Source organism: Cygnus atratus, chromosome 30, assembly GCF_013377495.2.
Source record: "Cygnus atratus isolate AKBS03 ecotype Queensland, Australia chromosome 30, CAtr_DNAZoo_HiC_assembly, whole genome shotgun sequence".
Taxonomy (NCBI): Eukaryota; Metazoa; Chordata; class Aves; order Anseriformes; family Anatidae; genus Cygnus; species Cygnus atratus.
In genome coordinates, this window is record NC_066391.1 from 1 (window position 1) to 26,326 (window position 26,326).

General features: G+C 69.3%; 1 protein-coding gene across 1 annotated transcript in view; it reads right to left on the reverse strand.

Annotated features, from left to right (window-relative positions):
- Window positions 1–2,658: 2,658 nt before the first annotated feature.
- NOTCH3 (notch receptor 3) overlaps window positions 2,659–26,326 on the reverse strand; it is a gene marked incomplete at its 3' end in the record, with an annotated part of 32,407 nt that continues 8,739 nt past the window's right edge. The window contains 30 exon segments of the mRNA XM_035572200.2: window positions 2,659–3,633; window positions 5,149–5,246; window positions 5,911–5,965; window positions 5,967–6,059; window positions 6,871–7,175; window positions 7,638–7,800; window positions 8,327–8,411; window positions 9,108–9,321; window positions 9,626–9,774; window positions 10,986–11,342; window positions 12,865–13,037; window positions 13,039–13,120; window positions 13,122–13,399; window positions 13,401–13,421; window positions 13,975–14,087; window positions 15,221–15,457; window positions 16,257–16,389; window positions 16,806–16,990; window positions 18,286–18,439; window positions 19,189–19,390; window positions 20,260–20,408; window positions 20,410–20,489; window positions 21,309–21,461; window positions 21,963–22,082; window positions 22,725–22,870; window positions 23,439–23,631; window positions 24,249–24,359; window positions 24,689–24,922; window positions 25,284–25,397; window positions 25,883–25,996. Of these exon segments, the coding sequence (XP_035428093.2) occupies window positions 2,659–3,633; window positions 5,149–5,246; window positions 5,911–5,965; window positions 5,967–6,059; window positions 6,871–7,175; window positions 7,638–7,800; window positions 8,327–8,411; window positions 9,108–9,321; window positions 9,626–9,774; window positions 10,986–11,342; window positions 12,865–13,037; window positions 13,039–13,120; window positions 13,122–13,399; window positions 13,401–13,421; window positions 13,975–14,087; window positions 15,221–15,457; window positions 16,257–16,389; window positions 16,806–16,990; window positions 18,286–18,439; window positions 19,189–19,390; window positions 20,260–20,408; window positions 20,410–20,489; window positions 21,309–21,461; window positions 21,963–22,082; window positions 22,725–22,870; window positions 23,439–23,631; window positions 24,249–24,359; window positions 24,689–24,922; window positions 25,284–25,397; window positions 25,883–25,996 (5,486 nt within the window).

Here is a 26,326-nt window from a genome sequence, read left to right on the forward strand (position 1 = left end):
CGTGGCCCTCCCCACCCCGGTATCCCCCCCGCGTGGCCGTGTCCCCCCCCCCGCGTGGCCGTGTCCCCTCCCCCCGTGGCCGTGGCCGTGCCCCCCCCGCCCCCCCCCCCCGTGCCCTATTTTCCTGTCCAGCGGCCATGGCAACGCGGGGCCGGGGCTGGGGACACGTGGGGGGGGGGGGGGGGGGGGGGGCACGGGGGGGGCGTGGGGACGTTGGGGGGGGGCGTTGGGGAAGGCACTGGGGACACTGGGAGGGCACTGGGGGGACACTGGGAGGGGAGCATTGGGGACCCGGGGGGGCGGGGGGGGGGGGACACCGGGCGCGGTGGCGCTGCGGGGCGTGCCCCGCCCCTCCCCCCTCCCAGTTCCACCAGTTCCACCAGTTCCAACCCCCCCCCTCCCCCCCAACCCCCCGCTAATCCCCGGAGCCGCCGCGGAGAGGATTAAAGGGGGGGGGGGGGGGATGGTGCCCCCCTCCCCGGCACCCCCAGACCCCCCCCTCTTGCCCCTCCCCCCCCCGAGAAACTGCTTGTGCAAGGGGTGGGTGTGCACGGGGGTGGGGGACAAGGGGGGGAATGCGTGTGCAAGGGGGTGTTTGTGCATGGGTGAGTGTGCACAGGGTGGGTGTGCGATGGTGAGGGTGCAAAGGGCACGTGCGCACAGGGTGGGTGTGCAAGGGGTGTTTGCGCATGGGTGAGTGTGCACGGGATGGGTGTGCAAGGGTGAGTGTGCAAAAGGTGGGTGTTCATGGGTGGGTGTGCACGGGGTAAGTGTGCGAGGGGCGTTAGTGCATGGGCGAGTGTGCACGCGGTGGGTGTGCAAGGGGTGTTTGTGCATAGGTGAGTGTGCACTGGGTGGGCATTCACGGGCTGTGTGTGGCAAGGGGTGTTTGTGCATGGATGAGTGTGCACTGGGTGGGCATTCACGGGCTGTGTGTGCAACGGGGTGTTTGTGCATGGATGAGTGTGCACGGGGTGGGCGTGCAAGGATGCATGTGCAAACTGCATGTGCAAGGGGTGGGTGTGTCAGGGGTGCACCTGCTGGCAAGGGGTGGGTGTGCAAACCTTACAGGTGCAAGGGGTGTTTGTGCACAGGGGGTGTGTGCAAGGGTTGGGTGTGCAAAATTCATGTGCACGGGGCAGGCGTGCAAAGGGGTGTATGCACAAAACATGCGCAGTGCAAGGGGCATTTGTGCATGGGGCATGCATCTGAGGAGCGAGTGTGCAACAGGTTGCACGTGCAAGGGGTGGGTGTGCAAAGGCTAGGGTGTGCAAAATGCACCTGTAGGGGGTGGACATGCAAGGGGGGGGGGGTGCCCCTGCTTGCGAGGGGTGTGCGTGCAAAACTTGCAAGTGTTGCGTGTGCAAAGGGTGCGTGTGCAAGGTGTGCGTGTGTGCGTGTGCAAGGGTGTACGTGTGCATGCAAGGGGTGTGTGTGCGGGGGGGGGGCGTGCAACATTCCCACGTGCAAGGGGGAACTGTGCACGGGAGGGGGGGGTTGCACGAGGGCTGCATGTGCAAGGGACGCGTGTGCAAGGGCTTCACGTGCACACGCGCGTGTAAAGGGGGGGGGGGGGGCGATCCCAGCGAGCACACGGCGGGGGGGGGGGTCACGAGCCTTTTATTTGGGGGGGGGGGGGGCGGGGGGGGCTGTACAGGGCCTGGCCCCGCCCCGGGGGGTGTCCCGAGGGGGCGGGGCCCAAGCAGGGAAAAGGGGGGGGCGCTGTGACGTCATACCATGGTGCCCCCCCCCCCGGGGGGGGGGGGTGAGCTGCCAGTGGGGGGGGGGGGCGTGGGGAGGCTCCGGGGGGTGGGGGTGGGGCTGGAATGTGATGAAGTGCCCGAAAATGGGGGGGAGGCTCAAGGGGGGGGGGGGGGGCAAGGGATGGGAGGAGGGGCATAATTGGGGGGTGGGGGCATAAAGGGGGGGGCACAAGGGGAGGTGTCCTTTAAGGGGGGGGGTGTCCCCAAATTGGGGGTCCCAGGACATGGGGGGGGGGGCCTAAATGGGGGGGGCGGGGGTCCCCTAAATGGGGGGGGGGGTCCCAGACTGGGGGGGCATCCCGGGACACAATGGGGGGGGGGCAGTGTGGAAATTAACGTTTTTTCCCCCCAAAATGGGCTTAAAAATGTGTTATAATTTTTTTTTTTTGGGGGGGGGGGGGATGGCACTTGGGTGCTGGGGGGGGTCCCCTTTATGGGGGGGGTCCCTAGGCTGGGGGGGGGGGTGGTCCCAAGGTCCCCATGGTGGGGGGGGGGGTCCCTGGGGTGTCCCCACGCTGGGGGTGGCACTTGGGTGCTGGGGGGGGTCCCCATTATGGGGGGGTCCCTTGTATAGGGGGGGTCCCCATTATGGGGGGGGGTTCCCCATTTATGGGGGGGTCCCCATTATGGGGGGGGTCCCCCTTTTGGGGGGGGGTCCCCTTGGGGGTGGGGGTCCCTATGCTCGGGGGTCCCCTTGGGGGTGTCCTCATACTTGGGGGGGTCCCTATTATGGGGGGGGGTCCCCATATTTGGGGGGGTCCCCTTGGGGGTGTCCCCACTGGCGGGGGTGCCCCACGGTGGGGGTGTCCCCATATCCCCATACCTGGGGGGGGGGGGCCCTAAGCTGGGGAGGGGGCCCTTGGGGTGCTCCCCCCCCCCTCAGGCAAACACCTGCCTCTTGGGGGGGGCCTGCTCGGGGGGCGGGGGCGGGGGGGGGGGGCAGCTGGGTCTGGGGGGGGGCCAGCAGGTTGGGGCTGGGGGTGGCCTCGGACCAGTCGGGGAGGGAGGGGGGCGAGGGGCTGGCCCAGGGCTCGGGGGTCTCGGGGGAGGGGGTGAGGTAGGGGTGCTCGCTGGGCACCCCCAGGAAGGCCCCCCCGTACTCCTCTCCCCCCCCCGGGAAATAAGGGGGGGCCCCCCCCCCGCCCCCCCCGCCCTGGGGGGAGCGGGGCGGGGGTCCGCGCCCCACGGCGCCGTGGGGCAGCAGCAGGGCGGGGGCGAAGCTTTGCCCCGGGGGAGGGGGCAGGGGTGGGTGCGGGGGGGCCCCCAGCCCGCACCCCCCTCCCGGCCCGGGGTGGGGGGCTCCTCGGCCGTGCCACTCGTAGGGGACGGCCACCAAACGGGCCGAGGAGGGCGGGGGGGGGACGACGGGACCCCCGGCTCCCCCCGGCAGCCTCGCGACCCCCAGGGCGACGGCGAAGGAAGGGGGGGGCCCCGGCGGCGGCTCCAGCCCGGGGGGGGGCACCCCGAAAAGCCCGGGGGACGCGGGGTTGGGGCCGTACGGGGACCCCAAGGACTCGACGGGGGACAGGGTGACCGAGCTCTCCAGCCCGGGGGGGCACTCGGCCTTCTTGCTGCGCCCCTTGGCGCCCCCTTTGCCCCCCCCGGGCCGCCGGCTCTTTTTGGGGGGCAGGAAGGCGGCGGAGGGGGGACCCAGTAAGGCCGGGGGGGGCACGGAGGTGGCGGGGGGGCTGCGCCCCCCCCCGTGGTGGTCCAGCAGGCGGACGATGTCGTGGTGGCGGCGCTGGTGGCCGATGTCCCGCGGCAGGCGGTCCAGGTGGTCGCTGATGTCCCGGTTGGCGCTGTGCTCCAGCAGGATGCGGGCCGCCTCGTAGCTGCCCTCCCGGGCGGCCAGGAACAGCGGGGTCTCCTCCTGGGGGGGGGGGGGGGAGCGAACCGGGGAGGGGGGGGTGGGCGGATGAGGGGGGGGGCGGCGGGGAAGGCTACTGGGGGCAGTGGGGCCGTCTATTGGGGTCAATGGGATCAGTGGGGCCGTCTGTTGGGGTCGATGGGATCAACGGGGCAGCAGCTGGGGCAACGGGGCCGTCTGTTGGGGTCGATGGGATCAATGGGGCAGCAGATGGGGTCAATGGGATCAATGGGGCATCTCCTGGGGTCAATGGGATCAATGGGGCAGCAGATGGGGCAATGGGGCCATCTATTGGGGTCGATGGGATCAATGGGGCAGCAGCTGGGGGCAACGGGGCCATCTATTGGGGTCAATGGGATCAATGGGGCAGCAGATGGGGCAATGGGGCCGTCTGTTGGGGTCGATGGGATCAATGGGGCAGCAGCTGGGGGCAATGGGGCCATCTCCTGGGGTCAATGGGATCAATGGGGCAGCAGCTGGGGCAATGGGGCCATCTATTGGGGTCGATGGGATCAATGGGGCAGCAGCTGGGGGCAACGGGGCCATCTATTGGGGTCAATGGGGCATCTCCTGGGGTCAATGGGATCAATGGGGCAGCAGATGGGGCAATGGGGCCGTCTATTGGGGTCGATGGGATCAATGGGGCAGCAGCTGGGGCAATGGGGCCGTCTATTGGGGTCAATGGGATCAATGGGGCATCTCCTGGGGTCAATGGGATCAATGGGGCAGCAGCTGGGGGCAACGGGGCCGTCTGTTGGGGTCAATGGGATCAATGGGGCATCTCCTGGGGTCAATGGGATCAATGGGGCAGCAGCTGGGGGCAACGGGGCCATCTATTGGGGTCAATGGGATCAATGGGGCATCTCCTGGGGTCAATGGGATCAATGGGGCAGCAGCTGGGGCAATGGGGCCGTCTGTTGGGGTCAATAGGATAGCTCTCTGGAGCAATGGGGACATCTCCTGGGGTCAATGGGATCATTGGGACATCGCCTGGGGTCAAGGGGTTCAATGGCACACTTCTTGGGGTCAACGGGATCAATTGGACACCTCTTGGTGTCAATGGGGTCAATGGGACACCTGTTGGGGTCAATGGGGCATCTCCTGGGGTCAATGGGATCAATGGGGACATCTCCTGGGGGTCAATGGGATCATTGGGACACCTCCGAGGGTCAATGGGACATCTCCTGGGGTCAGTGGGGCATCTCCTGGGGTCAATGGCATCAATGGGGACATCTCCTGGGGTCCATGGGATCACTGGGACATCTCCCGGGGTCAATGGGACACCTCCTAGGGTCAATGGGGACATCTCCCGGGGTCAATGGGGTCACTGGGATGTCTCCTAGGGTCAATGGGACACCTCTTCGGATCAATGGGATCACTGGGACACCTCTTGGGGTCAATGGGGCAGCTCCTGGGGGTGTGGGGTGAGCGGGCCCCAGGGGAATGGGGGGCTGGGGGGCAGCTGGACGCTGCGGGGCCCCCACTGGGGGCGGGGGTCCCTGCGGGGTCGCCCCCCACCTTGCTGTCCTGCATGTCCTTGTTGGCCCCGTTCTTCAGCAGCGCCAGCGTCGCCTCCATGTTGTTCACGGCCGCGGCCCAGTGCAGGGCGGATTTCCCTGGGGGGGGTCACGGGAGGGTGAGACTGGGACCCCCCCCCCCAGAACACCATGGACTCTCCCAGGACCCCCCAGACACTCCCACGACCCCCCCGGACACCCCCAGGTCCCCCAAGGACACCCCCAGGTTCCCCCCAGGACACCTCCCAGCCCCCCCCAGCACCCCCCAGACACCCCAGACCCCCATGGAAACCCTCAGAACCCCCCCAGACCACCCCCCGAACCCCCCCCAGACTCACATGGCCCCCCCCTAGAACACCCCCAGAACTCCCCAGCCCCCCCCAGGACACCCCCAGGACACCCCCTGGACACCCCCAGACCCCCCCCCGGACATCCCCAGACCCCCCCAGGACACCCCCAGGACCCCCCCTGGACACCCCCAGACCCCCCCCCCCCGGACATCCCCAGACCCCCCCCGGACAGCCCCAGGACACCTCCCAGCCCCCGCCCCAGCCCCCCCAGCCCCCCTCCCCAGCCCCCCCCAGACTCCCCAGACCCCCATGGAAACCCCCAGAACCCCTCCCAGACCCCCATGCCCCCCCCTATACCACCCCCAGCACTCCTCAGCCCTCCCCTCAGGACAATCCCAGGACACCTCCCAGGCCCCCTCCCCCCCCCCCCCCCCCACCACCTCTGGGGTACCCCCCCCCCCCGTGGCCCCCACCGGTCTCATCGACGGCGTTGACGTCGGCGTGGCAGGCGATGAGCTCCTCCACCATGACCCTCCACCGCCAGCCGCGCCGCCAGGATGAGCGCGGTGGAGCCGTCGGCCATGCGGGCGTCCAGGTCGGTCGAGCGGTTCCGGATCAGGATCTGGGGGACGGGGGGGGGGGTGGGAGGGGTGGAGTTGGGGGGGGGGGTGGAGTTAGGGGTAGGGGGGCGCCCCACAGTTGGGTCGTTGGAGCTGGGGAGTACGGGGGGGCTCCAGGGCACGTGGGGGTTCATCGGGGCAGCGCCCAACTCCTGGTGGTCTTGGTGGGTGCCCCATGACCCATGGAGGCACCCCATGACCAACAGTGGCACCCCATGACCCATGGAGGCACCCCATGACCCATGGTGGCACCCCATGACCCATGGAAGCACCCCATGACCAATTGTGGCACCCCATGACCCATGGAGGCACCCCATGACCCATGGTGGCACCCCATGACCCATGGAAGCACCCCATGACCAATTGTGGCACCCCATGACCCATGGAGGCCCCCCTTGACCCATGGAGGCACCCCATGACCCATGGTGGCACCCATGACCCATGGAGGCCCCCCTTGACCCATGGAGGCACCCCATGACCCATGGTGGCACCCCATGACCCATGGAGGCCCCCCTTGACCCATGGAGGCACCCCCTGACCCTATGACAGCAGGCAATGCCCTACAACCACTGACCTTGCTGGGAGCCCCATGACCACGCTGGGTGCCCCATGACAACGCTGGGAGCCCCGTAACCATGTTGGGTGCCCCACGACCTTGCTGGGTGCCCCATAACCACGTTGGGTGCCCCATGATGATGCTGGGTGCCCCAGGACCTTGCTGGGTGCCCCATAACCATGCTGGGTGCCCCATAACCATGTTGGGTGCCCCCATAACCACGTTGGGTGCCCCACGACCACGCCGGGTGCCCCCACCTGGAAGACGCCCTGCGCGTCGGCGGTGACGGCAGCGTGCAGCGGCGTGCGCCCGGTGTTGTCCTGGGCGTTGGTGTCGGCACCGGCGTCCAGGAGGCGCTTGGCGGCGTCGGCGCGGGCGTAGCGGGCGGCGAGGTGCAGGGCGGTCTCGCCCGTGCGATCCGTCTGGGCGCCCAGGCTGGCGCCCTGGCAGATGAGGTCGCCGATGATGCCGGCCGAGGCGTCCTCGCCCTCCTCATCCTCGGCCACCTCGGCCTCCACGCCGCCCCCGCAGAAGGAGGCCAGCATCAGCGGCGTGAAGCCATCTGCGGGGACACCCGGGGCCGGGTGCTAGGGGGGTCTCCTGGTGCCCTTGGGGACCCCCATCACGCCCACAGTGGCCGCCAGACCCTACGTCAGTCCCTACCAGGTCCCAGGTGGCCCCAAAAGCCGTGGTAGCCCCCTCGTCCCGTCCCATCCTACTCCTGGCCCTGTGTGTCTCCCCATACCCGTGATGGCCCCATGGTGGCCCTACAAGGTCCGCGGTGTCCCCATGCCTGTGGTGGCCCCACAGGGCCCACGTCCATCCTACCTGACCCCACAATGCCCCCCCCATACCCATAGGGGTCCCCATGCCCGACATCCATCCTACCTGACCCTACAATGCCCCCCCATACCCATAGGTGGTCCCCCGTGCCCCACGTCCATCCTACCTGACCCTACAACGCCCCCATCCCCATGGGGGTCCCCCAGCCACCCCCCCCCCTCTTCACCCCCCGCTGCCCCACCTGGCCCGCGGACGTTGACATCCACGCAGTCGGAGTCGAACTCCCCCTGGGGGGGCGTCAGCGCCATGGTGGGGGGCATGCGGATGTCGGCCGCCACCAGGTGGTGCTGGGTCCACTGCCGGCAGTCCACGGGGTCCTGGGGCTCTGCGCCCCCCTCCTCCACCTGCCGGGCCCCCGCCGTCACGGGGGGGGGGGGATGGGAGTGAGGGACCCCCACCCACAAGGGTGCTGGGGTACGGGGGTCCCAGGCCCCCCCCCACACCCGTGAAGACGCCCGGGGTGAAGGTGCTGGGACCCCTCGTTCACCCATGGGGGTGTTCAAGCGTGGGGAGCCGGGACCCCCACCCACCCATGAGGGTGCTGGGACCCCCCCACCCACGGGGGTACCAAGATCTGGGGGGTTCTGGGACCCCCCACCCATGTGGGCACCCAGAACCGAGGGTGCTGGGACCCCCACCCATGAGAGCACCCAGACATGGGGGTGCTGGGACCCCACCCATGGGGGCACCAAGATCTGGGGGGTTCTGGGACCCCCCCTCCCATGAGGGCACCCAGAATCGGGGTGCTGGAACCCCTGCCCACGAGGGCACCAAGACCAAAGCTGGGGCTATGGGGACGCCCTGCTGGGGGGGGTACCGAGACCCCGTGCCCCCCCCAGTGCCCTTCCCGGTGACCCCCCCCCCCCGTACCTTGAGCCGCTTGGCCTCAGGGCAGGTGCCCTCTGGCCACTCCTCCGAGGGCTCCCCCACCAGGCTCTCGCCCTTCCCCATCGTCCTGGGGGGGAGGGGGGGGGGCAGGTGTCAGCCACTCAGGGTGGGGCACCCCCAGCTGCACCAGTACCCGCCCCGCTTCCCCCATCCCCACCATCCCCAGTGCCCCCCAGTTGTCCCAGTGCCCTCCAGCTCCCCCACCCCACAATCCCAGTGCCCCCCAGTTGCCCCAGTGCCCTCCAGCTCCCCCACCCCACAATCCCAGTGCCCCCCAGTTGCCCCAGTGCCCTCCAGCTCCCCCATCCCCCCATCCCAGTGCCCCCCAGTTGCCCCAGTGCCCCCCAGCTCCCCCACCCCACAATCCCAGTACCCCCCAGTTGCCCCAGTGCCCTCCAGCTCCCCCACCCCACAATCCCAGTACCCCCCAGTTGCCCCAGTGCCCTCCAGCTCCCCCATCCCCCCATCCCAGTGCCCCCCATTTGCCCCATGCCCCCCAGCTCCCCCACCCCAATCCCAGTGCCCCCCACTTGCCCCAGTACCCCACAGCTCCCCCATCCCCCCATCCCAGTGCCCCCAGTTGCCCCAGTGCCACCCAGCTCCCCCATCCCCCCATCCCAGTGAGCCCCCAGTTGCCCCAGTACCCCCCCAGCTCCCCCAGTCCCCCACCCCAGTGCCCCCCAGTTGCCCCACTACCCCCCCAGCTCCCCCATCCCCCCACCCCAGTGCCCCCCAGTTGCCCCAGTGCCCCCCCAGTCCTCACTTCATGCCCAGGGCGTCCTGCCCCACGGGCTCGCGCCGGTCCTTGTTGCTGCCCTTGGCCAGGCTGAAGCCCTCGGGGAACCAGAGGGTGCTGTGCTCCCGCTTGCGCCGCGCCACCAGCACCCCCAGCACGGCGATGGCCAGCAGGATCAGGCCCCCCACCACCACCAGCGGCAGCAGCCGCACCGGGTCCGGCTCCTCGGGGAGTTTGTCCCCTGCGGGATGGGGACGGTCAGGGCGGTGGCACCACGGGGACGCCTGGGTGCTGGGGACACCAGCGGGGTGCTGGGGACACCAGTGGGGTGCTGGCACCATGGGGCCACCCATCCCATTGGGGACACCATAAGGGTACTGGGACCATGGAGCCACCCATCCCACTGGGGACACCATCGGGGTGCTGGCACCATGGGGACACCCATCCCACTGGGGACACCCATCCCTCATCGTCCCTTGTCCCCGGGGGGGGGGGGCCCTCCCCTGCCTCGGGGTCCCTGCCCCTTGTCCCGGGGGGGCCCTCACCGCGCACGGCCTTGATGGGGTAGGGGAAATGGAGGCGCTCGAGGGCGGAGAGGGCGCCCAGGTAGTCGGCGGCGCTGCGGGTGTCGGGGAAGCACTTGTCGGACGCCTGCGAGCACAGGCGGTTGTCGATCTCCAGCGTCACCACCGAGCTGCGGGGACACCGCGGTCAGCGGGGACACCGGGGGCAGCGGGGACACGGCCCCACGGGGTTCCCCGGTTCTTGGCGCTCGGTGCCCTGTGAGCCCCCTGGTCCAGTGGGTGACGATCGTGTGGCCCTAGAGAACCGGCAGCCGAGGCCCCATGCTCCGTGACACCCAGCACCCGTGGCCCCATGGCACCCAGCACCCATGGCCCCCATCCCGTCCCGTCCCGTCCCATCCCATTGAACCCTACCCACGTCTCCCATTCCCATCCCCATCCCATCCCATGCCCCCCACCCCATTCTATCTCATCCCGTCCCATCCTATCCCTATCCCACCCATGGCCCCCATCCCATCCCATCCCATATCCCCCTATCCCATACCCCCCATCCCACCCTCGTCCCCCACCCCATTCTATATTGTCCCATCCTGTCCCACCCCACCCCACCCCCATCCTCCATCCCATCCCACCCATGTTCCCCATCCCAATCCCATCCCATGTCCCCCAGTCCATCCCATCCCATCCCACCCCATTCCCATCCCTATCCCACCCATGGCCCCCATCCCTTCCCATATTCCCCACCCCACCCCATCCCAACCCACTCATGTCCCCCACCCCACCCCACCCCATCCCATCCCATGTCCCCCACCCCACCCCACCCCATCCCATCCCATATCCCCCATCCCAACCCTTTCCCACCCATGTACCCCACCCCATATCCTCCACCCCATCCCATCCTATCCTTATCCCACCCATGGCCCCCATCCCATATCCCCCACCCCATCCATGTCCCCCACCCCTTCCCATCCCATCCCATCCCACCCATGTCCCCCATCCCACCCCATCCCTTTATCACCCATGTCCCCCACCCCATCCCATCCTATCCTTAGCCCACCCATGTCCCCCATCCCACTCCATCCCACCCCATCTGATCCCACCCCATCCCATCCCATCCCACCCATGTCCCCCATCCCACCCCATCCCTTTATCACCCATGTCCCCCACCCCATCCCATCCTATCCTTAGCCCACCCATGTCCCCCATCCCACCCTACCCCACCCCATCCCACGCCATCCCACCCCATGTCCCCCACCCCACCACACCCCATCCCATCCCATATCCCCCACCCCATCCATGTCACCCATCCCATCCCATCCCACGTCCCCCCCACCCCCAATCCCATCCCCTTCCCCCCCACGCCCCCACCCCCCCCACTCACCCTATAACCTCATCGTGTTCCCCCTCGGGGGTCTCCCCCTCTCGGGGGTCCACCTCGCGCCTCCTCCTCCTCCCGCGGGGCCGGTAATAGGGCCGGATCATCAGGTTGCCGTCGGCGTCGAGGCGGAAGCGCAGCGAGGTGCGCAGGATGGCGCTGAGGCGCTGCAGGAAGGCGGTGCTGGCTCGCCGCAGCTCCTCGGGGGGCAGCAGCACCGTCACCACCAGCACCCCCCGGGCCAGCGCCTCGGGGACACGGCGGGCGCAGTCGAGGCCGTCCCAGCCGCACTCCTCGCTGTTGCAGCCCTGGTCGCAGCGCCCGTCGGCGAAGTGGTCGGAGCAGTACTGGGCGTACAGGGGGCTGCAGGGGGGGCAGGGGGGGTCAGGGGGGTGGGGGGAAGTGGGGGGACATAAAGGGATGTGGGGACATGAGGGGCGTGGGGACATGGGGGGGGCGTGGGGACATAAAGGGATATAGGGACACGAGGGGGCGTGGGGACATGGGGGCGTGGGGACATGGGGGCGTGGGGACATAAGGGGATATAGGGACATGAGGGGGTGTGGGGACATGGGGGGGTCATGGGGACACGGGGACATAAAAGGATATAGGGACATGAGGGGGTGTGGGGACATGGGGGGGGCGTGGGGACATGGGGGCATGGGGACATAAAGGGATATAGGGACATGAGGGGGCATGGGGACATGGGGGGGTCATGGGGACACGGGGACATAAAAGGATATAGGGACATGAGGGGGTGTGGGGACATGGGGGGGGCGTGGGGACATGGGGGCATGGGGACATAAAGGGATATAGGGACATGAGGGGGGTGTGGGGACATGGGGGGTCATGGGGACACAGGGACATAAAGGGATATAGGGACATGAGGGGGGCGTGGGGACATAAAGGGATATAGGGACATGAGGGGGTGTGGGGACATGGGGGGGTCATGGGGACACGGGGACATAAAAGGATATAGGGACATGAGGGGACATAGGGACATGAGGGGACATAGGGACATGAGGGGGTGGGGGGGCATGGGGACATAAAGGGATATAGGGACATAAGGGGACATAGGGACATGAGGGGACATAGGGACATGAGGGGGACATAGGGGACATAAGAGGACGTGGGGACATTAGGGGGCATGAGGGAATGGGGGGGCATGGGGATATGGGGACATAAAGGGATATAGGGACATGAGAGCGTGTGGGGGGATGGGGGGCATGGGGACATGGGGACATAAAGGGATATAGGGACACAAGGGGATGTGGGGATATAAAGGGGCACTGGGGACATGAGGGGATATAGGGACATGAAGGGGTGTGGGGACGTATAGGGACACGGAGGGCATGGGGACATAAAGGGATATAGGGACATAAAGGGTGTGGGGACACGAGGGGGTGGGGGAGCATAAGGGGATGTGGGGACATGAGGGGGTGTGGGGACAGGGGGTCATGGGGACATAAAGGGATGTAGGGGCAATAAGGGGACGTGGGGACACAAGGCAATGGGGGAGCATAAAGGGACGTGGGGACATGAGGGGGCGTGGGGACATGAGGGGACGTGGGGACATGGGAGGACACGGGACATAGGGACATAGAGGGACATAAGGAGACACGGGATATAGGGACGTAGGAGATATGGGGACATGGAGACACGGGGGCCATGGGGGGAGACATAGGGACATGGGGGGGAACACGGGACACGGGGGGGACACAGGGGACATGGGGGGGGGGTCACACCAGCCACCCAACCACAGCACCCAGGACCCACGCACGCACCTGGGGGGGGCGCACACACGGGTGGGGGGGTGCCTAACGGGTCTGGGGGTGGGGTGGGTGAGGATGGACCCCCCCCCCGGGGACCCCCCCCCCTCACTCACTTGCAGGCGCGGTGGGGCGGGCGGCAGTCGAAGTTGTCGTAGAGGCACTGGGGGGTGTCGCAGCCCCCGTCGCAGCGCCCGTTGCCGAAGAGCCCCCGGCACTGGGGGGGGGCGCAGTGGCGCCAGGGGTCCCCCACCCGCAGCGAGCAGTCCCCCCCGTCCCAGCCGCAGCCCAGCCGTGTTGCAGTGCCGGTCGCACACCCCGTCCCCCCCCAGCTCCTCGCACCCCCCCCCCAGGGGGCACCCGTCAGGCCGGGGGGGGCGTCGCGGGGGTCTCCTCCTGGCACCACGCCCCCCCGAAACCCGGGGGGCAGAGGCAGCGGGCGAAGGGGGGGCGCGGGGAGGGGGCGCAGGTGCCGCCGTGCAGGCAGGGGGAGGCCGGGCAGGTGGTGTTTTTTTGGGGGGGGGGCACCCGCTGCTGGCACTCGGGACCCCCGAAGCCGGGGGGGCAGACGCAGCGGGGGCCGGCGGGGGGGGGCTGGCAGTGGCCCCCGTTGGCGCAGGAGAGGTGGCGGCAGGAGGGGGCCCGGCGCTCAGCACTGGGGGCCCCCGAAACCCTGGGGGGGGGGAAGGAAAAAAAGGCGGGGGGGGGGGGGAGAAAAAAACAGGGGTCACGGGGGGGGGATTGATGGGGGGGGCACCTGCTGGGGTGCAGCCAGAGGCCCCTGGCAGGAGCAGGTGGGGCTGTGGAGCACCCCCCCTCCCCCCGAGCCCCCCACCCCCGCCCCCCCAGCACCCAGAGGTGGGGCACCCACCCCCATGGCACCCCCCCGAGCCCCCTCCCCCCCCAGCACCCAGCCCCATAGAATGGGGGCACCCACCCCCATGGCACCCTGAGCCCCCAGCCCCATGGAATGCCCCCCCCCCAGCCCCGTGGCCCCCCCGAGCCCCCCAGCACCCAATCCCATGGAATGAGCCCCCCCCCAGCCACATGCCCCCCCCCCCCCCCCGAGCCCCCCAGCACCCAATCCCATGGAATGAGCCCCCCCCCAGCCCCATGCCCCCCCCCCCCCCCGAGCCCCCCAGCACCCACCCCCATGGGATGGGGGCACCCACCCCCACAGCCCCCCCCACGTGTCCCCCCCCCAGCCCCCCCCCCCCGTCACTCACAGGGGGGCAGCGGCAGGTGAAGCCCGGGGGGGTGTCGGGGGTGGGCTGGCAGCCCCCCCCATGGCGGCAGGGCTGCGACTCGCAGGCGTTCACCGGGCTCTGGCAGCGGTGGCCTTGGGGGGGAGGGGGGGGGACACAGGACAAAGTGGGGGGGGTCAGGGGGATGTGGACCACCCCCCCCAGGTTCCTGTCCCCCATAACCCGCCACGTCCCTGTCCCCCCGTAGTTCCCTCCATGTCCCTATGCCCCCCCCAGCCCCCCCATGTCCCCCCCCCATAGCCCCCATGTCCCGCCCAGCCTCCCCACCCCCCATGCCCCCCCAGGTCTCTGTCCCCCCATAATCCCCCATAGCCCCCATGTCCCTCTGCCCCCCCATAGCCCCCACCCCCCCATGTCCCGCCCCCGTGCCCCCCCCGTGCCCCCCCATGTCCCTATATCCCCCCCATAGTCCCCCCCATGTCCCTATGTCCCCCATACCACCCCATGTCCTCCATGTCCCCCCCATGTCCCCCCCATGTCCCTATATCCCCCCATGTGCCCCCCCATGTCCCTACATCCTCTCATGCCCCCCCAGTCCCCCCCATGTCCCTGTCCCCCCCCATATGCTTATGTCCCCCCCATGGCCCTATATCCCCCCATAATCCCCTATAGCCCCCACCTCCCTATGGCCCCATGTGCCCCAACTCCCCCCATGTCCCCCATGATCCCCCCAATGCCCCCCCCGTGTCCCCCCCCCCGTACCGGTGTAGCCGGGCCGGCAGAGGCAGCGGTAGCTGTTGTCCCCCTGGACGCAGCCCCTATAGCCCCCATGGCCCTATATCCCCCCATAATCCCCCATAGCCCCCACCTCCCTATGGCCCCATGTCCCCCACCCCCCCCCCCATGTCCCCGTCCCCCCCAGCCCCCCCCAAGTCCCTGTCCCCCCCCATATGCTTATGTCCCCCCCATGGCCCTATATCCCCCCATAATCCCCTATAGCCCCCACTGTCCCTATGGCCCCATGTGCCCCAACTCCCCCCATGTCCCCCATGTCCCCCCCCCATGTCCCCCCCCCCATACCGGTGTAGCCAGGGCCAGGCAGAGGCAGCGGTAGCTGTTGTCCCCCTGGACTGCAGCCCCTATAGCCCCCATGTCCCCATGGCCCTATATCCCCCCATAATCCCCTATAGCCCCCACCTCCCTATGGCCCCATGTGCCCCAACTCCCCCCATGTCCCCATGTCCCCCCCCATGTCCCCCCCCCGTACCGGTGTAGCCGGGCCGGCAGAGGCAGCGGTAGCTGTTGTCCCCCTGGACGCAGGCGCGGCTGTGCCGGGGGTGGCAGGGGTGGCGGCGGCACTCGTTGACGTCCCCCTCGCAGCGGGCGCCCCCGAAGCCGGGGGGGCAGGCGCAGGTGAACCCCCCCACGGCATCCACGCAGGTGCCGTTGTGCTGGCAGCCCGGCCCCCCCGCGCAGTCGTCCTCGTTGATCTCGCACAGGACGCCTGCGGGGGGGGGTGGGGGGGACACGATGGGGACGTCAGCGTGGGACATGGGGGGTGGAGGGGTCACCGGGGGGGGGCGTGGGGATATGGGGTGGTGGCATCACGGGGGGGGGGGGGGACATGGGGTGTGGAGGGGTCACCAGGGGGGGCGTGGGGATATGGGGTGGTGGCATCACGGGGGGGGGGGGGGGACATGGGGTGTGGAGGGGTCACCGGGGGGGGCGTGGGGATATGGGGGTGGTGGCATCACGGGGGGGGGGGGGGGGGACATGGGGAGTGGTGGGGTCACCGGGGGGGACGTGGGGATATGGGGTGGTGGCATCACGGGATAGGACACGGGCACCCCCACTGGTGCCACCATGGGATGTGGGGACCCTGGGTGGTGCCACCAGGAGGGGACATGGGGACACGTGGAGGTGGCGTCATGGGAGGGGACGTGGGGATCCCCGGTGGTGCCACCACAGGAGGGGACATGGGGACATGGGATGGATGTCCATGGGGACAAGGGGACCTGGGGACAAGGGGACAAGGGGAACTTGGGGTCGAGGGGACATAGGGACATGGGGACAGGGGTCAATGGGATGTGGGGACGCAGGGACTTGGGGACGGATGTCCATGGGGACAAGGGGTCAAGGGGACCTGGGGACACGGGGACTTGGGATGTGGGGACGCAGGGACAAGGGGACAGTGGGGACTTGGGGTCATGAGGCTGTGGTGATGTGGGGACGCAGGGACTTAGGGACGTGGGGACACGGGGTCGCAGGGACATTGGGGACAGGGGGACGTGTGGGCCACGCACCCAGCGTGCCGGGGGGGCAGGAGCAGAGGTAGCCCCCCGGCAGGTCGATGCAGGTCCCCCCGTGCTGGCACGGCTGCGACTGGCACTCGGCCACCTCCAGCTCGCAGTCCTGGCCCGTGTAGCCCGGGGGGCACTGCGGGGACAGCGCCCGTGGGTGCCCCCCCCCAGCGCCCGTGGGTGCCCCCGCGGCGGCCGGCACCCCCCCCACACACCCCATTCAACAAGGGCAGCACCCATGGGTGTGTCCAGTCCCCCCAGTAACCCCTCCCAGCGCCCCCAGCCCTCCCAAACTGGGAGGCCCCCCAGTGTCCCCAGTTTGGCGCCGTGTCCCCAAAGGGCACCCACAGGAGGGAGGGGGCACCCATGGGACCCCCCCACCCTAAAATCTCCCATGGGTGCCGTGGGAGCGGCTCCGACCCCGCGACCTCTCTCGGCGACACTCGGGACCACCGCTTTCCCAAGCCCCCTCCCACCCCCCCTGCCACCCGGGGGGGGTCCCATGGGTGTTTTTTTTTTTTTTGGGGGGGGGGTGGGGGTCCCGGCACCCACCTCGCAGTGGTACCCCCCCACGAAGCTGCGGCAGGCGGCGCCGTGGCGGCAGGGGTTGTGCTGGCAGGGGTCCAGGGGGGTCTGGCAGTAGGGGCCCCCGAACCCCCCCTGGCACAGGCAGCGGTGGCCCCCCCCCGCCGGCACGCAGCGCCCGCGGCCGTGGCACACGTGGGACACCGGCACGCCTGGGGGGGGAGCACACGATAGGGGGGGACATGGGGACAAGGGGGGGACACAATGGGTGGACAAGAGGGGGGGACACACGAGGGGGGGGACATGGGGATAAGGGGGGGGGACACATGGGGGGGGACACACAATGGGGGGGCACATGATGGGGGGAGGACACCATGGTGGGGCACACAAGGGGGGAGACACACAATGGTGGGGGGGCACAACGGGGGGGGACACATGATGGGGGGAAGACACCATGGGGGGGGGGACAGAGCTGAGGCAGGTGGTGGGGCTCGATGCCCCAACCCAGTGCCCCAGCCCCCCAAACTGGGAGGGCACCCAGTGTCCCCAGTAACCTCCCAGTCCCCCCAGTCACCCCTCCCAGTGCCCCCAGTTACCCCTCCCAGTGCCCACAGCCCCCCAAACTGGGAGGGTGCCCAGTGTCCCCAGTAACCTCCCAGTCCCCCCAGTCACCCCTCCCAGTGCCCCCAGTTACCCCTCCCAGTGCCCCCAGCCCCCCAAACTGGGAGGGCACCCAGTGTCCCCAGTAACCTCCCAGTCCCCCCAGTCACCCCTCCCGGTGCCCCCAGTCACCCCTCCCGGTGCCCCCAGCCCCCCAAACTGGGGGCCACCCAGTGTCCCCAGTAACCTCCCAGTCCCCCCAGTCACCCCTCCCAGTGCCCCCAGTTACCCCTCCCAGTGCCCCCAGCCCCCCCAAACTGGGGGCCACCCAGTGTCCCCAGTAACCTCCCAGTCCCCCCAGTCACCCCTCCCAGTGCCCCCAGTCACCCCTCCCGGTGCCCCCAGCCCCCCAAACTGGGGGCCACCCAGTGTCCCCAGTAACCTCCCAGTCCCCCCAGTCACCCCTCCCAGTGCCCCCAGTTACCCCTCCCAGTGCCCCCAGCCCCCCCAAACTGGGGGCCACCCAGTGTCCCCAGTAACCTCCCAGTCCCCCCAGTCACCCCTCCCAGTGCCCCCAGTTACCCCTCCCAGTGCCCCCAGCCCCCCAAACTGGGAGGGTGCCCAGTGTCCCCAGTAACCTCCCAGTCCCCCCAGTCACCCCTCCCAGTGCCCCCAGTCACCCCTCCCAGTGCCCCCAGCCCCCCAAACTGGGAGGGCACCCAGTGTCCCCAGTAACCTCTCAGTCCCCCCAGTAACCCCTCCCAGTGCCCCCAGGCACCCCAAACTGGGGGCCACCCAGTCCCCCCAGTAACCTCCCAGTCACCCCAGTCACCCCTCCCAGTCCCCCAGTAACCTCCCAGTGCCCCCAGCCCCCCCAAACTGGGAGCCACCCCTGCCCCCCGCTGACCTCTGCGGGCGGCCACCACGGCGCAGGACACGTTGGGGACGTCGCAGTGGGTCCCAGCCCAGCCGGGGGGGCAGTGGCAGGTGATGGCCCCCCCCTCCTGCTGGCACCGGCCCCCGTTGTGGCACGGGGGGGGCTGGCACAGGTCCTGCAGGGTCTGGAGGGGGGACGGGGACGACATATCAGTTTGGGGGGGGCACCCAAGGGACCCAGCTGCTGGCGCCCAGCCCCTGGGGAACTGGGGTGCTGGGACCCCAGGTTTTTGGGGGGGGGCATGGACCCCCATTTTTATTTTTTTTTGGGGGGGGGGGACAGACCCCATTTGTGGGGAATCGGTTGGGGGGGGTTGGGGTGCCCGAGTTTTGGGGTGCCCGAGCACCCCCTGCACAAAGCCCATGGGGAATTGGAGTGCTGGGACCCCAGGTTTTTTGGGGGGGGGGGGGCAGAGACCCCAAGTTTTTTGGGGGGGAGGGCACAGACCCCACTTGTGGGGAATCGGTTTGGGGGGGGGGTGGCGTGGGGTGCCCAAGTTTTGGGATGCCCAAGCACCCCCTGTGCCCAGTTAATAGGAAATCGGGGTGCTGGGACCCCATTTTTTTTTTGGGGGGGGGGGCACGGACCCCACTTATGGGGAATTGGGGGGGGGGGGCATGGGGTGCCCAAGTTTTGGGGTGCCCGAGCACCCCCTGCACCCATTTAATGGGAAATTAGGGTGTTGGGACCCCAAGTTTTTTTTTTTTTTGGGGGGGGGGGGGGCACCCACACCCCAATTTCTATTGAGGGTGGGTGCGCAGGGTGCCAGGCTTTGGGGGGGGGGGGGGGGGGCGTGTACCCACCCCTCACTGGGTGACATGGGGACGAATTATAGGGACCCCCCCACCCCACCCCCGGCACCCCGGGGCTCACCTGGCACTGGGCTCCCGTGTAGCCGGGGGGGCAGAGGCAGCGGTAGGACCCCCCCGCGGCGACGCAGGTGCCCCCCCGCTGGCAGGGCTGCCCCCGGCACCCATCGGCTGGGTACTGGCAGTGGGCGCCCGTGAAGCCGGGGGGGCAGCGGCAGCTGAAGGAGGCGACGCCGTCCACGCACGTCCCCCCGTTGAAGCAGGAGCTGGGGGGGGGGGAGGGATTTTTTTTTGGGGGGGGGGGGGGGGGGGGGGAGCGTGGCACCCATGGGTGCTGCGTGGCACCCATGGGTGCTGCATGCACTGGAGGTTTGGGGGTGGGCAGCAATTAGGGGTGAAGGGGGGGGGGTTGTATGGGCAGGGGTGCAGCTGGGGTGAGTAGGGGGAGGTTTGGGGCTGTCTGGGGGCACCCATGGGTGCCACCACCTTTAGTTGCCACTGGGGACACTGCATGGCCTCGGTTGGGTTTGGGGCCACCTGGGAGCACCCATGGGTGCCACCACCTTCAGTTACCACTGGGGACACTGCATGGCCACGGCTGGGGCCACCTAGGGCCACCCATGGGCGCCACCACCTTCAGCTACCACTGGGGACACTGCATGGCCACGGTTGGGTTTGGGGCCACCCATTGCCACCTGGGGCCACCCATGGGTGCCACCACCTTCACCTACCACCGCGCACTCCGCACACCCACGGCTGCCCTTGGGGCCACCCGGGGGGCACCCATGGGTGCCACCACCTTCACCTACCACCGTGTACTCCACACGGCCATGGCTGCGCTTGGGACCACCTGGGGGCACCCACGGGTGCCACCACCTTCACCTACCACCATCCACTCCAGACAGCCACAGCTGCACTTGGGACTACCCGGGGGCCACCCATGGGTGCCACCACCTTCAGTTACCACTGGGGACGCTGCATGGCCATGGCTGGGTTCAGGGCCACCTGGGGCCACCCATGGGTGCCACCACCTTCACCTACCACCGCGCACTCCGCACGCCCACGGCTGCCCTTGGGGCCACCCGGTGGGCACCCATGGGTGCCACGGGGCGGGGCGCAGCACCCCTGGGCGTACCTGTCGGTGCAGTCGGGGACGTCGTGCTGGCAGCGGGGGCCGGTCCAGCCGGGGGGGCAGGCGCAGGCGAAGCCGTTGACGTAGTCGGTGCAGGTGCCCCCGTTGCGGCAGGGCCCCCCCCGGCACTCGTCCACCTCGGTGCCGCAGCGCTGGCCCCGTGAAGCCGGGGGGGCAGGCGCAGGTGAAGGCCCCCACCCCGTCGCGGCACGAGCCCCCGTTCAGGCAGGGGTCTGGAGGGGGGGGGGGGGCACCCCAAAATGTTCACTGCACCCCTATAGGGCACCTGCGCCCTGCCCCGTGGCACCCCCAATACAGCACCCTGAGCCTGCCCCATGGGACCCAGTGTGACACCCCAAAATATGCACAGAGCCCCAATGCAGCACCCCAAAACACTCCCTGCACCCTGTCCCATGGCACCCCAACGCAGCACCCCAAAATGTGCACAGCACCCCAATGTGACACCCCAAAATATGCACAGAGCCCCAGTGCAGCACCCCAAAATGCTCCCTGCACCCCTATAGGGCACCCCAATACAGCAGCACCCTGACCCTGCCCCATTGCGCCCAATGCAGCACCCCAAAATGTGCACCGCACCCCAAAACACTCCCTGCACCCTGTCCCATGGCACCCCAATGTGACACCCCAAAATGGGCACAGAGACCCAACGCGGCACCCCGAAATGCACACAACACCCCAAAACGGCACCCCAACATGCACCCAGCACCCCAAAACGCCCCCAGCACCCCAACATGCACCCTTCCCCACCCAGCCCCCTCTCCATGCCACCCCAAAACGCACCCAGTCCCCCAACATCCCCCCCCACCCCATAGCACCCCCACATGCCCCCCCCCCACACTCCCCCAACCCCCCCCCCCCACGTCCCTCTGTGTCCCCTCTGTGCCACCCCAAAACGCACCCAGCACCCAACTGCCCCCCCCACCCCCTGTAGCACCCCCATACGCCCCCCCGGACACACCCCCCACCCCCCTCCGTCCCTCTGTGCCCCCCCCCCAAGCCCCTGTCCCCTCGGGGGGGGGGGTCCCGCTCACCGGGGTCGCAGTCATCGAGGTCGTGCTCACAGACACCCCCCCCGTAGCCGGGGGGGCAGAGGCACCCAAAGGTGCCGGGGCGGTTGGCGCAGGTGCCCCCGTGCTGGCAGGGGCTGGCCCCGCACTCGTCCACATCCTCCTGGCACCGCTCCCCTGGGGGTGGGGGGTGGGGCCATGGGCACCCATGGGTGCTGGGGGCACCCAAGGGTGCCCAAAGGGATGCACAAACGTGGGAGGGGGAAGGGACCCACGAGTGTCGGAGTGGGGGACCCAAGGGTGTTGGGGGGACACCCGAGGGTGTCCAAGGGATGGGAGGGAGGGACCCAGGGGTGCTGGGGGCACCCAAGGGTGCCCAAAGGGACACACGGATGTGGGATGGGGGGAGGGACCCAGGGGTGTCAGAGTGGGGGACCCAAGGGTGCTGGGGGAACACCCAAGGGTGTCCAAGGGATGGGAGGAAGGGACCCAGGGGTGCTGGGGATGGTGAGGGGGAGGACCCAGAAGGGTGGGGGGGACTTCGGGGGGACCCAGCGGGGATAGGGGCATCCAAAAAAGCTGGGGGGGGGGACCCAGGGTGCTGGGGGGAACCCAAGCTACCAGGGAAGGACCCAGGGTGGCCAGGAGGGACCCAGGGGCACCTCGGGGTGCTGGTACCTTGCCAGCCGGGGGGGCAGCGGCAGGTGAAGCCCCCGTAGTCGGCGGTGGGGGCACAGGTGCCCCCGTTGTCGCAGGGGTCGGGGGCGCAGGGGGCCAGGACCACCTCGCACGCGCGCCCTGCGCCACCGCGGGGACACCGTCAGGATGTGGCCCACCCATGGGACCCAGCACCCGGCACGGTGCCACCCATGGGGGCCACCAGCACCCAGCGCAGTGGCACCATCACGGCACGGTCACCGTCACCCATCAGGACACGGGACGCAGCCACCGGGCACCCAGCGCCCTGCGTGCCCCCCCCAGCACCCACGGGTGCCCACCTGTGAAGGGCGGGGTGCAGAGGCAGCGGTGGGTGCCAGCGCTGCCCACGCAGGTGCCCCCGTTGCGGCACGGCCCCGAGGCGCAGGCGTCCACCTCCACCTGGCACTGGGCACCTGGGGGGACACGGGGACAGTTGGGGACGGTTGGGGACGTGGGGGGGGGGGGATGTGGGGACAGCTGGGGACGTGGGGGACAGGAGGGGACAGTTGCGGACAGCTGGGGACGTGGGGACATTTGGGGACGTGGGGACAGTTGGGGATGTGGTGGGGACAGCCGGGGACATGGGGACCAGGGGCCAACGAGGTGTCCCCAGGGTGCGTGGAGGGGGGTCCCCAGGGTGTCCCACTGGTGTTCCCGGGCTGGGTGAGGGGACAACGCCACGATCAGGGGGTGGGCAGTGGGGGGGGTCCCCAAGGTGTCCCCGAGGTGTCCCCACCGTACCTTGGTAGCCCTGGCGGCAGGCGCAGCGGTAGCCCCCCCCCAGGGGGGTGCAGGTGCCCCCGTGGCGGCAGGGCCGCGAGGCGCAGGCGTCCCCCCGCTGGGCGCACGTGGGGCCCCCCCAGCCCGGCTCACACTCGCACGAGAACCTGTGATGAGGGGGGGGGGTAAATATGGGTGTGGGGTGCCAGGGAGGGGGGCCAACGGCACCCCCTGGCACCCCCATGGGTACCCAGCCCCAGCACCCATGGACACCCCCATTGGCACCCACGGGCACCCCCACGAGCACCCTGAGGGGCAGCCACGGACAAGCCCTGGCACCCCAATGTACACCCACGGGCAACCTTGAGCACCCCAACATGCACCCATGGGCACCCAACGTGCACCCACGGACATTTCAGGCACCCCTGGGCTCCCTCTTGGGCACCCTTGGGCATCATGGACAGCCCCAGGCACCCACGGGTAACCTCAGACACCCCCAAGGGCACCCATGGACGACCCTGGGCACCCACCATGCACCCACGGGCAACCTTGGGCACCCCAACGTGCACCCATGGCCAACCTTAGCACCCAACGTGCACCCACGGACATTTCAGGCACCCCTGGGCTCCCTCTTGGGCACCCTTGGGCATCATGGACAGCCCCAGGCACCCACCCAGACACCCGTGGGTCACCTCAGGCACCCAGTCAGCCCCACCGCGTGGCGTGGGTGCTCACCCATCCCCGTGGTCACGGCAGGTGCCGTGGACGCAGGGGCTGCTGTGGCAGGGCAGGGTGCCCGGGCGGCACTGGGCATCGCGGGTGCCCGGCGGGCACAGGCAGGTGAAGCCGTTGGCGCCGTCCACGCAGGTGCCGCCGTCGTGGCACGGGTTCGAGGCGCACTCGTTGATCTCCACGTTGCAGCGGGGGCCTGGAGGTCGGGGGGGTGTCGGTGGGGCACCCAAATTGGGGCGGCACCCAACAGGGGCTCACAGCGTGGATGATCAATGGGGCAACCAACTGGGGCACCCGGTGTGTGCACCCAATAAGGGTAACCAACAGGGGCACCCAAAACGGTCCATCAACGGGGGCACCCAACGTGGTCAATCAACGGGGGCACCCAACAGGGCACCCAAGATGGGTCGTCAACGTGGTCAATCAAGAGAGGCACCCAATGTGGATAATCGATGTGGGCACCCAATGGGGGCACCCAAAGGGGGTAATCAACAGGAGCACCCAAGACGGGCACCCAAGACGGCACCCAATGTGGGCACCCAACAGGGGTAATCAACATGGGCACCCAACACAGGTAATCAACACGGGCACCCAACAGGGGCACCCCACGTGGGCACCCAACACCGCAACCCCAAGCAGAGGCTGGTGGGTGCCATGGCTCCTCCAAACGGGCACCCGTGGGTGCACTGGCACCAGACATTGCTTCAAGTCCCTTCCCATGGGTGACAGCCCCGTGGTGACACCCGGAGAGCAACGAGGCCACCCCAAACCCCGCCGAGCACCCGATGGGCACCGAGGGCACCCAGCACCCACCCGTGAAGCCCGGCTGGCAGACGCAGTCGTAGCGGCCGATGCCGTCCTGGCACACGCCGTGGACGCAGGGGTCGCTGGCGCAATCGTCGGGGTTCACCTCGCAGTTGACGCCTGGCACCCAAGGGTGGCGGGCGGTCAGCACCCAACCCGCCACGGGGCCGGGCACCACCAGGCACCCAGGTGGGCCCCTCCCTGGGCTGGTTCTTGTCCCGTGCTCAGGTGGGACGTGGCGGCACCCAGTGATTGCTCCATGGTGTCACGCCGTGCCCAGGTGGGACCCAACGCCACGTCCAGCACCCAACCAGTGCCCGGATGGGACCCACCACCACCTCCAGCCCCCACCCCACGCCCAGATGGGACCCACCACCACCTCCACCCCCCACCCCGCTCCCAGACGGGCACCCCCCCTACCTCCCCAGTCCCCCCACCCCGTCCCTTACCGGCGGTGCCGGGGGGGCAGTTGCACTGGTAGGAGGCGATGCGGTCGATGCACTTGCCCCCGTGGCGGCAGGGCTGGCTGTGGCACTCGTCCAGCTGCAGCTCGCAGCGGTACCCGGTGAAGCCGGGGGCGCAGGCGCAGGAGAAGCTGGCGATGCCGTCCACGCACGTGCCGTGGTGGCACGGGTCCGGCGTGCAGTCGTCCGCGTCGCGCTCGCACAGGGCGCCCTCGAAGCCTGGGGGGGCGGAGACAGGGGTCAGGGGCACCCATGGGTGCAGGGTTTGTAATGCCAGGGGTCGGGGTTTGTAATGCCAGGGGACATCCGTGGGTGCAGGTTGGGAACTGCCAGGGGTCAGGGGCACCCGTGGGTGCAGGGTGGGCGATGGCAGGGGTCAGGGTTTGTAATGCCAGGGGTGAGGGGCACCCATGGGTGCAGGGTGGGCAATGCTGAAGGTCAAGAACACCCATGGGAGCAGGGTTTGTAACGCTAGGGGCCAGGAGCACCCACGGGAGCAGGGCTTGCAATGCCAGGGGCCACCCATGGGTGCAGGGCGGGCACTGCCAGGGTCTGGGAGCACCCATGGGTGCGGGCTCACCCTCGGTGCAGCGGCACTCGTAGCCGTTGGGCCGGTCGATGCACTTGGCGCCGTTCTGGCAGGGGGTGCTGGCGCACTCGTCCATGTCCGTCTGGCACGTGGGGCCCGAGAAGCCTGGACGGGACCCCGAATGACCCCAAAGCCAGGAGCACCCCGACCCCAAAGGGCACCAACCCCCCGGAGAACCCCTCAACCCCAAGAACACCCCAATTTAAAGGACCCCAAAGCCAGGAGCACCCCAAACCCATGGGACCTCCACCACAAATTATCCCAACCCCAGGAACACCCCAATTCCAAATGACCCCAAAGCCAGGAGCACCCCAAATCCAAAGGACACCAACCCCCCGAGCACCCCTCAACCCCAAGAGCACCCCAATTTAAGTGACCCCAAGGCCAGGAGCACCCCAACCCCATGGGACCCCCAACCCCAAATGAACCCAACCCCAGGAGCACCCCAAATCCAAATGAACCCAACCCCAAGAGCACCCCTAACACCAGGAGCACCCCAAATCCAAATGAACCCAAAGCCAGGAGCACCGATGGGTGGGTGCTGGTGGGTGGGTGCTGATGGGTGCTGATGGGCGCCCATGGGTGCTCACCGGGGGGGCAGGAGCAGGCGAAGCCGTTGACCAGGTCGGTGCAGCGGCCGCCGTTGGCGCAGGGGCTGCTCTGGCACTCGTCCACCTCCAGCTCGCACAGGGGGCCGCTGAAACCTGCGAGGGGGCCGCCGGCTCCTGACCCCCCCTGCCCATACCAGTGCCGCCCCCCCCTTCCTCCGCCAGGTCCCATGCCCGTCACAGCACCTGTCCTGGGTGCCCCCCCCCCAAAACCCCATAACCGCACCCTAATCCTATTCCCAGGACCCAGGCCCGGACCTGGACCTTCCCCCCGGACCCCCCCAGCACCCACTGGCCATGCAGACGCAGGTGAAGCACCCCGGCCCCCCCAGCACCCCACGACCCCCCCCACGACCCCCCCCAGCAACACAGGACCCCCCCCCCAGGACCCCTCTAGCCCTTCCCAGCACCCACCGGCCATGCAGA